The 10861-nt window shown below is 43.0% G+C and overlaps 1 protein-coding gene across 1 annotated transcript; it reads right to left on the reverse strand.

Moving 5' to 3' along the window:
- Positions 1-3581: 3581 nt before the first annotated feature.
- LOC107313687 (melatonin receptor type 1A-like) lies at positions 3582-8755 on the reverse strand. The gene is made up of 2 exons (XM_015862147.3): positions 8311-8755; positions 3582-3840 (listed from the first exon to the last, which is right to left on the reverse strand). The coding sequence occupies exons 1-2, from the start codon at positions 8501-8503 to the stop codon at positions 3797-3799; spliced, it is 237 nt and encodes a 78-aa protein (XP_015717633.2). The 5' UTR covers positions 8504-8755; the 3' UTR covers positions 3582-3796.
- Between the last annotated feature and the right edge of the window lie 2106 nt (positions 8756-10861).

Here is a 10861-nt window from a genome sequence, read left to right on the forward strand (position 1 = left end):
CACTGCAAAAAAAAAAAAAAAAAAATAGAATGGACAGCACTGTGGTATTAGATGGCCTTTTATTTAATTCCTAGGTATGTTCTTGACTTACTAATTTGCAGACTTAATAACTTGCATACCAACTGTATGCAAAATTCTAACTTGTTTACATCATGCACCCACCACAAGATATATAGATCAGGCGCCTACAATACAATGACCCTGATCTGTGATAAACTTTATTTCAAATAATTTGGTGATCCAACACTCCTGTTCTGACTCCATAGTTTTTAAAACATTTAGTGAATTTCTTTGCATAAAGGACTTCACTAGAGACCTTGACTAAAGGCAGCATCCAGAGCAACAGCAGAATTTTAAAACATATTCAGCTTACCACAGAGAAAGACAGAAGTAAACATAGCCTATGCCTTTGGATTTGGGTCAGAAGTCATCTTTAACTATCCTTTCTGTAGTTATCTCTTATGTTAAAGTGCTTACAGCTCTTCAGGTTTAAGAACGTTAACAATACAGAAGCCTAACTACCCTTGGGCAAGTGCTGCAGCTAAACAAGTGAAAGGAGACTGGCACTGACCTCTGCAAGAGGTTTGTTAATTGATAACAGTACAGTCAGGATTTCGCTTTTAGGGAAGGTATATTCTTGAGATGAGGAGCACTCCTCAGGCAGCGCTCACTCACAGAAAAGGTTATTTTGCCAAAGGACTAAGTATTTGATATTTGACTTGCGTTAGAAAGCCCAAACAAGTGATAAAAGTTGAGATATTTTTAATTCTCCCTCTTTATTAAAAGAATGGAGAGATGCAAAGCAGTGCTATGCATAATATATTTAGTAAGTGTAAGACATTTAAACAAAACTAAAACAAATTTTTAAAAAATGTTTAGGTATTCAGAATGCCATTTTTACAATGTAATAAAGAAACAGCTGTAACTTAAGGTGAAGACAGACTCTGAAAGGCTTTGTGTGAATGACTAGTACCCCTGGAAATTGGACTCTGTCCAGAAGGTCCCTTTCAATCCTTTACTGCAAGAGAAAACTGATTCAGAAACCTAGACTCAGCAAAGGAAGGAAGATTTAATATGCCATAATGGAAATTTGAGAAAAGAACCCTGGTTCTGTAAAATAAATTAAAATGATGTAAAATACAAATTAGATACGTTCTCCGTAGAAGGCAGACACCAGAGTTACCCAGCCAGAGATGATCTGGAGAAGTACTTACTAGTCATTACTCACATTGAAATTAATAAAGCACATATGAATGCAAAATACACATAAGCTGCTAATAATAACAGGGTTTTCTTTTTATTTATAGGTAATTAGTTCTTCATTCAAAATGAAATAAAAATACAAGTTATCAGCTCATTCACATTTGTGTTAACATCAATATTTCATAATACATAGCTCCCAAATTTTCAGTAAAATCCAGTCTTTGAAAATAAGTCTTCTGTTACTCAAGAAAAAAATTATTGTAAGAGTGCTCAAAGGAGGAAAAAAAGGCATTGCAATTTCTCATTTCACAAATGGCTTTGTCATACATGACAGAAGTGGCAAACAGAGAGGGAAACTCACACCAAGCATTACCTTTCTTTCAGTATTTCTAAAATGATGCTGTCCATACTATACCTGCATTGGGCTATGAATACTCTCTCACAGCTGAAAATGAAACCCCTTCTTTGCTTCCCAACACAGATAGGGAGAGGAAGGTATCCTTAAGCATCAGGTAAGACTAAGGAGTAGAAAAATTCCTCATCACTTAAGCTAAAGAAGAGGTATAGGGCATCAAATGAAATCCATAGCTACTACCATTGAGGGGCAGGGGGAGGTAATGTTGGAAGAATATCCATGCCTTTTCCTCCTCAAAGTGTACAAGATACAGCTAATGGAACTTCATCATGTGGCTGGGTATCAGTTTTCAAAACTGGTTCCTGTATTCATACCCATTCATTACTTTGGCCAATTGCTACAGAACCTCTGTCTCATCATCATCATGCGTCATCATGATAGTACTCACTGTTGCACTGTAACATAAACTGATACTCATGTTCAGCAGGAGTGGGCTACTAGCAAAAGCAACATTACTGATCTCACACCCAGCAACAAGGGAGGAAATGACCTTTGCCAGCACAGGGGCTAACTGAGAAGTAGTCAGTTTTGTTAACCTTGCATCTGCACCTCAAAAAAACAAAGTCAGTGAGATAACTAGAGTTTATATTTAGCTCCTATGTTTTTGCTGAGATGTAAGTAGATCATGTAGAATGGTATTTCCAGTGAATTAAATGGAAGTTACATATCCTGCCCAACTAGAACAAAGTCAATAAGGTAGTAACTATTCTTCTATAAGTAGAATATTGCATGACCTGGTACCTTGTCAGGTCATTTATAAAATAAAGAGAATGAGTTTGGAATATTTAACTTCTGGCGCAAGGTGTTTCTTCAAGGAAAGTTTGCCTTCTCTTTAAGGGTAATGAATGTTTAAAAATAAAAAAAATCTATAGGACATGAAGCTTTGTACATTTATTGGTCATTTATTCCTACAAAACCATTTAGAAACAACAGAAGTCACTATTTAACAAAGTTAAAAACAGACTTTCTGCTTACATCTCAGTTTCGGATCTACTTGTAGAATAGGTTAAAGTGTGCAGCATGTTTACTGTATGAATTCAAGGCTTTAAGGCATGTGCTGCTTTAGGTATGCCATATCCATCCTTAAAACTAATGGAGGAAAGAGAATAATAAGGACCTACAGTAAGGGAGAAATCTTACTTGTCCTGCTCAGCTGTAATTACTGCCTCTGTGACTTCAGAAGATTTTGAAAGAGAACTTCAAGTAGTCGTATTTGTATTATAAAATCAAGCATTTTTAGCTATGTTTTTTTTTTTTTTTTTTTTAATTAAATAACATTAAGGCTGTGTTCTGTTATCCTGAAGAACTCTTGGTAACACTCATCTTGCTGAAACAGAATTTGGGGAACATTACTCAGGAAAACAAAGTTAATGTGGAATTTGAGGCAGCTCACTGTTATGAGAAGAAAAACTATAAACAGCAAGGGTGCCAAGATTTTACTCAGGTTGCAGAATGAGACTGTAACACTAATACAGCAATTGTTATCATCCTACCAACCTTATTATACAAAAAGGTTGGATATTGTCCTATTAGCATTAAAAGCACATCATCAGTAGCACTACTGTCAACAAACCAGACTTGCTGCTTATGGCTTTGGCTAGAAACACTTGAAATAACACTAACAGGAAAGGAAAGCAACTAATTGAAAAAGAAATTAAAAAGGAAGCAGATACAAAATGGCTAATGAAGAGATTAAAGATGTTAAACCATCTTAATGAAGAAGAAGGGGAACCCCTTCCAAAACAACTAAAAATGGCCAGAAAACAGTATCGTATGGAAGTATGCGCTGGCAGCAGCAAACCAGAAGAAGCACTACCATGTCCGGCTTTGACAGATGTATTAGTAAGAATGGAATATTAATTATTTGAAATACTCATCTGTATCTTTGGTCACTGACAGGATGGTGCCATTTAAGCAGTTTTCCGGAAAACCCTTGATTCAATAAATTATTCATCAAAACCACTCTGAGGAACAGCTTTATTTAAACTTCAACAATTGCCAGGGTTTGGCTTCTCCTCTAGACATTTTCTCCCCTCCCAGTCAGCTTACCATTTTTAATACCTGAAGTTATTCATGTCTGAAATAATGCCATCAGCATCTCAGTTTTCATCAGAACCCTGAATTTGTCCTACAACTTGATCTTCTGTAAGTTATCTCTTGAGTCAAATACTTGTCAGGCTACCCATTTTCTCTCAGGACACAAAAATAAGTCCAAGGATCACCTGTAACAAAACCAATAATTCCATTAGTTTGAATTCACAACAGGAGTTTCATTTATTAGATTTAAATGATAACATTAGATACACTATTAAAAATTGTCTTAAGAATTAAGAAAACATCATCAAGAACAAACATATTCTGATAAGGCTGGTGATATCTCCCATCTGATTATCAAAAACTGGTTCCCAGCTTAAGGAGAAAATTCATACTCTGGAAAACACACTGAGAGGACCACAAGCATGTTCTTACACTGTTCAGAGCATATAATTTTATAAAGGACAATTTGGAAAACTTCCAGGTTTCCTTCTAATAGTTTATACCTCCAATTTTGCAGTGGTCGTGCTATTTAACAAATACCAGATTTAAGACAGTACAGTAGTAAGTAGACATGTTCCTTAGCTCATCCATCAAAGACTTCACTGATCTTAACAGATTTTGATGGGGGATTGCTCTCCAACTCATTCTTTTGAGCACTCAGAGCCTTCTTTACTGAACTGCTTGGACATAGTGCTGACGTGGCAGATTTTGAATTCAAGATTCTCCCTTTTCATTTCCATCTCAGTTGGAAAAGTAATTAACATACCCTTAACTTTTAGCATGAGCAAAAGTAACTATACCTTGCTTCTCTAGGGCCATGGGGCCTGAGGAATGTCGGACTCTCTCTTCAGTAGTACTAAAAGCTAACGTTCTATTATCAAAACATTTGGGTCAAGGACACATGTAACCAGGAGAACACAGATGCATCTAGCACAGAACAGAGATGGGAGAGAAGAGTGTGAACACATCTTTCTCCCTGATGCAGTGTGAGTTATTTACAAGTTTGGCACTAGTTCCCTGTTAGCTAGAAAGACAAGGTACAAAAAAGCCAGGATGAGACTAGAGGAGCTGTTAACTTGCCTGCTGAAGGCTCCTTTCTGTCACAGAAGTTTTCCTGAGGGACAATCAGGGCACGTTTGAACATCAGTACAAAAAATACCCAGGAGAGGCAACCAATCCGACCAAGAAAACAGTGTCAAAAGGAAAAGAACAAGAGGGACAACAGCTCTTAAGAGAGCTCTATTCATTGGCCTTAGTGGTTCAGTACCCAACCTCTCCACGACCAAAATGGTAGGTGTGCATTAACTTACTTTTTAATAAAACAAGCTTTAAACTAAACTTCATAGTTAAAGACTTATAGCTGCTCCTTCACTTTGTTCTTGATGCATTGTTTTTCTTGATGCGGGTAACAGCAAAGGCATAAGGATACTGGCAGTCACTAATAGGAAAAACTACTAGCATTTCAGCTACCTTCCCCTAAAGCCACTTCTTTCATATTTCAGGGGGGAACTTTTGTTGAATCACCCTATTTTTGATTTATGAATGTTAGCGATGAGAAATGAAACATATTAAGATGATTTACAGCAAACTTCCTTTTCAAACGAACTATTCCCATTCTTCTTGAAATGAATTAAAGAAAGCACATCAATTTTAAGTTTACTTTGCCATACTGTCAAAATGTGGGTATTAGAATCCTTATGCCTTGAAAGTTCCCCTTAAAATTTCTTTCAAAGTTGAAAGATCAGACATCATAAACCAAATTCAGTCTTTGTCGACCAGCATTAAATCACAACTGTTCCCTTAAGAACTGAATTGGTGTCAGGTGCCTGTTTAAAATTAGAAAGCCACCATTAAAAAACAAAACAAAACCAGACCAGAACTATGAAACTTATTACAAGTCAAATACATTAAATAAAAGAGAATCCTACCAGTTGTATCATCAGCTTCTTTGTCTAGAAGAGCATCTACTGAAGCCATGCTTGTGACTATGAAGGAGTCTGTAGTCTCAGAAACTCCTCACTTGCTGAAACAAACTTCTTTGAGATACTGACTCCACTGCTTTGATCAGTGTCTTTTACTAACCTTCTGACTGTCAAGAAGGTTATACCACTTGTTGAGGTGGTTTTTTCTAGTCTACTATTTCCCAGTGCATTTTTAAAAACATACATCCACAGGTTCAATTTGCAGAAATCTTCCAAATATATATATATTTTTATAATAGAGATGCAAAGATGAATCCCCCAAATCCACCTTTTTGATAAAGTATTAAATAATCCTTATTTCTGTTAGTCCTTTCTTGCAAAAAATAAAAAAAATAAAAAATAAATAAAAAGAAGAGTGTCTTCAATAAGATATTTTCTTCAGGAGGGATCTTCTGTTCCTCCCTGACCTTTCTCCAGTGGAATTTTCATCCTGAGTCCTTTATCCTCAATAAATGTGCCAGCAAGACTTATTAACACAGGATGTTGTAAAGTTTGTAAAGTCAACAATTCCTTTATTGTTATAGCTCTGTAAAAAAAACTGTACCCATCTTTACAATTAATTAACTTGCAAATTATATATGTAAATTAGATTATACTTTTTCAATGTAATCTCTTCTTGAATAACCTGAATTACTGTTATCAAAATTAGAACACTTCTTCCTACTCACAGGGTTCAAAGTTTTCTACTCGTAGATTTATCCACCTGAATCAACACTTATGAATTCAATGCCTAGATTAGCAGCAGCATTCACATAAATGAAATTACACCCAGGTACAGGTTTTTGTCAGATTAGACAAAATTAGTTTGTAGATAATCTGCAGATTAGTTTGCAGATATTTTTGAGGCTTAGCATTGTCTTTGTAAAGTTTCTTTTTATCCACGTAATAAGAATCTTTCCCTTGAGTAAAAGGACTTGTAACCTACCTGATCAGGTACTTCAAAGTTATTTTTACTGTTTTTTCCCCCTAAAACAGAGTGTACATTTCCCATCATATACTAAGCATCTACTTGTTTTCAACAGTTGTTTACTTCAGAGTGTAGAACAGCATCTGGTTCATATTCCAGCCTAAAGTAATTTGTATTCAGAAGAACGCTCTTCTCCTAGCTGTAGGAGAAAACTGTTGCAAGTTTGTTGCAGTTCATAACAGCCACTGTGACAGAAAAGGCAAGAATGAGAGATGCAGTAAGAATGAATAAGTGATTGTGTCAAGATTCAAGAGGGATTACACAGAAACTACAGTAGTAAATATGCACAGACAGAAAACCCCATGATTCAGTTATGTTTCCAGAGAACAGGCACCACATTTATTTCAGACTTGTTACCAGAAGCATCTGTTATAAACTCCCCACTAAAGTGGAGAAGTTCATACTTATTAAGGGGGAGGAGAATATTACCCTTATTTTTTCCCCCTGGAATAACCCCCAGTGATGTGGGTAACTCTACCCTTCTTTCATTCATCAGAAAATCTCAAGAAACAAAGGTAGTCAAATGGTGACTTGACCTGCTGGAGTCTGATTCTCATCTCATGTTAAGTATCACAGTGTAGCCCTACCAGCTTTAGTGAGAGCGGTTTCTATCAATGAAAGCAAGATACAGCTTTTGGAATTTAGATCAATGGCAACGCCGGGGGGCGGGGGGTGGGGGGGGTGGGGAGGGTTGGAATCATCATCGTTGATGCTCCTGTATTTCAGCTGAATGAAAGACAAGTGTGCAATCTACTTGAATGACCTGGCTGAGCCTTAGAAAGTTGTATGCCGGCTATACCATGACAGCTTGCAGCAAAGCCAGGGATCAAGAAGTTCCCCCCAATTTTAAACTGGCTACCAAATAATCAGGCAGCCGGTCATGACAACAGAAAAGTAAAACCAGCATCTCAGTTGTCACAGAGTGAAATCCTGCTTTCATTAACAACACAGCTCCCCTCACATACTCCCATATTCTTTCAGTGCACAAATTCTTTTTGAGTGCACAGATCTGGAACACGTGCACAGCAGCTGGCCTGACGTGATAAAGCAGAATGAATCTCAGGAAGTTCCTGCCTGTCAGACCAATAATCCACAAACTAAGAGGGATTTACTCAATACACCATCACAGAATCTATCTTTTCAAAACTACAGATTTTTTCGGAACATGCCTAAACCTGTTTTCTGTCAGACATCTCCCATTCCACAGAGACATGATAACAAGTAAGAGGTGACCAAAGAACATGGAATCACGTGTCTGTTCTTCTTCTGAATCCTGCAGCATCTGTAATTTAACATTCGGCTTGTTTCGAAGCTACAACCTTACTACTGGCAAGGAGAGACTTTGTCTAACTCGAAGCAACCCAATCAGAACAGTACGAAGAGTAACACCGTGTGTCAGAGCAGCATCCCCAGCGCTGTGCTCAATTTCGTTCTTAGATGCTTCCATGTCTTCCTCTTCTGCTAGGTGGGAACCGCCGACAGCTATAAATAGCACCACGGTTCGGTGGCTAGTGCTAAAAATAGCTGCAGCCGCCAGGGAGCGAAGCGCGCCGTCCCGGCACCCGGCGCCGCTGGGGCTCGGGAGGAGCCCGAGGAGCGCCCGGCCCCATTCAGCGAGACGGGGCAAAGTTCTCCCCACAGAACAAAGCGGTTCTCCCCACAGAACAAAGCTGTCCCACCCCCCACCCGCCCCCGACGACCCTTACCCGCGTTCCGCAGTTTCTTGTTGCGGTACACCGAGAGGATGACCAGGAGGTTGCCCAGCAGGTCCACCACGATGGTGAAGATGAGGATGGTGGCCAGCGTGGAGGTGACCCAGGGCGGACGGCGCGGGGAGTCCTCGACCGGCGGGTCCCGCGGCAGAGCTGTGCCGTTCAGCTCGCTGCCGTTCGCTCGCATCCCGCCGCCGCTTCCCCGGGGGGAGGAGAGCCGGCCGGGCTCCCTCCCGTCTGTCGGTGCCGGGACGGCGGCCGCCACCCTCCGCCGCAGGGCCGGCCGGCCGCCCTAGAACGGCGCGGAGCTGCCCATCGCGCTCCGCCTAGGAAGTTTCCCCGAAGTGTGCACGCAGAGCGCCGGGACACTTTTATAGTCTCCCCCCGCCCCGCCCGCCGCCACCGCTGCCGCCAGGTGACACCGAGCCGCCCCCGCGCCGACACGTGCGCGGCCGGGGGATTCCAGCTGCCGGGCGGCGGCGGCGCCACAGCGACCTCCCGCGGTGCCACCCGTCCCCGCCCGCTCCCCGTTCATTCATCCCGCCGCGCTCCCCCATTCATGCGCACCCCGCTCCCCGTTCATTCATCCGGCCTCGCCGCCCATTCAGCACCGGCTGCTTCATTCATAGGCAGGGAGGGGGATCGATGGGTTCGTTACTCGTGCCGTGAAGCGTTTGGGCTTTTTTTAGTTCTCGTGGTTAACGCCGTCTCCTAATTAGGCTCGTACTGAACTCTCCACCCCTTCTCCCCCATATGCAGCTAACGCTGCACTAGCAGAGTAGAGCGAGCGAGGCAAGAGAGCGCCGGTCTCGGAGCTGCTCCCGCTGCTATAAAAAGCTCCTCGCTGCGGGCGGGCTGGGGACGGCACGTGTTCCACTGCACGGGGACGAAGACGTTGCCCGCAGCCCCCGCATCCCCCCCTTCTCCCCAACCCGCAGCGCAGGGGGAGCTCGCGTGGGCTGTGTCCGCCACTCCCTAAAAGCAAAGCAGAGGAAACGGGGAGCCACTGTGTGCTCGTTGAGTGTGTGTTGCGGAAGACAAACGGGCAGACGGTAAGCGAGGATTCTAAGGCTTCTCGCTTACAGTAGTCTGAGCGACACACCGGGTGGAGGAACTCTCCTATTGAAGACAGCAGAGGCTGCGGGAGGAGCTGTCTCCGTTCCGCTCTCCACCAAGCACAGGTGTGCGGGAGGGCACCGGGCACCCACCCCCACAACGCTTCATCCGGCTGCCTCGGGTGGGTACCCGAAACCTCGGGGCTCCACGGAAAATGGGTTTCTGCCTCCGCCGCTACATCGGACCTGCCCTAAACAGTTCGTTGGTGGAAATGGCATAGCTACAACGGCAGTTCGCGGTGATGAATGTTTGAAGCCATCGTCGGGAGCATTTAAAAACATTTATTGCGGCTTTTTCACTTATCGGCCCTGCCCAGGAGACCTCGATAAAAATAGCAGTGGCGGCAGCTCGTACCTCCGGGGCTGAGGTGGCAGCGCTTCCCCCAGGGCTGCCCCTTTCCAGCATTCTGCAGCTACTGCAGAAGGCAGTTCTGTTCCCGCGGGGAGCGCTGGTTTGCTCGATTTCGGCATCCCCTCACCCTCCGTGAACAAAAGACGCAGAGAGATACACGGGCACCACAGAGCAGTCGCTCCGATTGCTCTCTGCAGAGCGAAGCTCTAAATAGGGGGGAGATGCCTCTACATAGGTGCCGCGGCACTGCTGCCTCTGGGCTGGAGGTTGAGCATTCGCCGTGCCCCCGCCCCCCTACAGATGTTCGTACATAGAAAGAAAACCCGTGTATGTCCTTGTAGGTGCATGAAAATAGGTTATCAAGCTGTGGGGGAAGATTAAAATTAGGGAGAGCTGGCAGCAGGGGGCCGCCAGATCCAGGTCGGACACGTGGAAACAGACGGAGCCGCCTGGTCCTCAGCAGACCTCCAAGGGTGTTTCACTAGACAGGGAGGGGCAGCCCAGAAGGAGATGTGAAGTTTCACAAGGTCAGATATTTTTAATCAGAAGGCAAAGTGGAGATGAGGATCAGCCCAAACTTCACCTGCAAAGAAAGGGCATCTGCACCATGAGGGGGCTGCTGACATTTTTCTCACTGCTGGGATGTTTGGTCACATGTTTGCAGTTTAGACCCACAGGGGTTCAGAGCCATACCTCACCTCCTCTGGCTTGTGACAAGAGTACACGATGGCCACAAAGTCCATTCTCTCCACTGGTGAGAGTAGTGCTTAGGGAAGACTGCACCTCTACAGCTACATGAAAGGAGACTGTGGTGAGGTGGGAATCAGCCTCTTTTCCCAGATAACAGCAATAGGTAATAGAGAGGTAATATTCTTAAGCTGTGCCAGGGGAGTTTCAGGTTGGATGTTAAGAAGACTTTCTTCTCAGAAAGAGTGGTGAGGTATTGGAACAGGCTGCCCAGGGAGGTGGTGGAGTCACTATCCCTAGAGGTTTTCCAGAAACATGTAAATGTGGCACTGAGGGTATGGCTCAGTGGAGATGGTGGGGATGGACTGGTAGGTGAGCTAGATGATCTTCC

This window comes from Coturnix japonica, chromosome 4 (genome assembly GCF_054131305.1).
Source record: "Coturnix japonica strain WE chromosome 4, WE-NBRP24, whole genome shotgun sequence".
Classification (NCBI taxonomy): domain Eukaryota; kingdom Metazoa; phylum Chordata; class Aves; order Galliformes; family Phasianidae; genus Coturnix; species Coturnix japonica.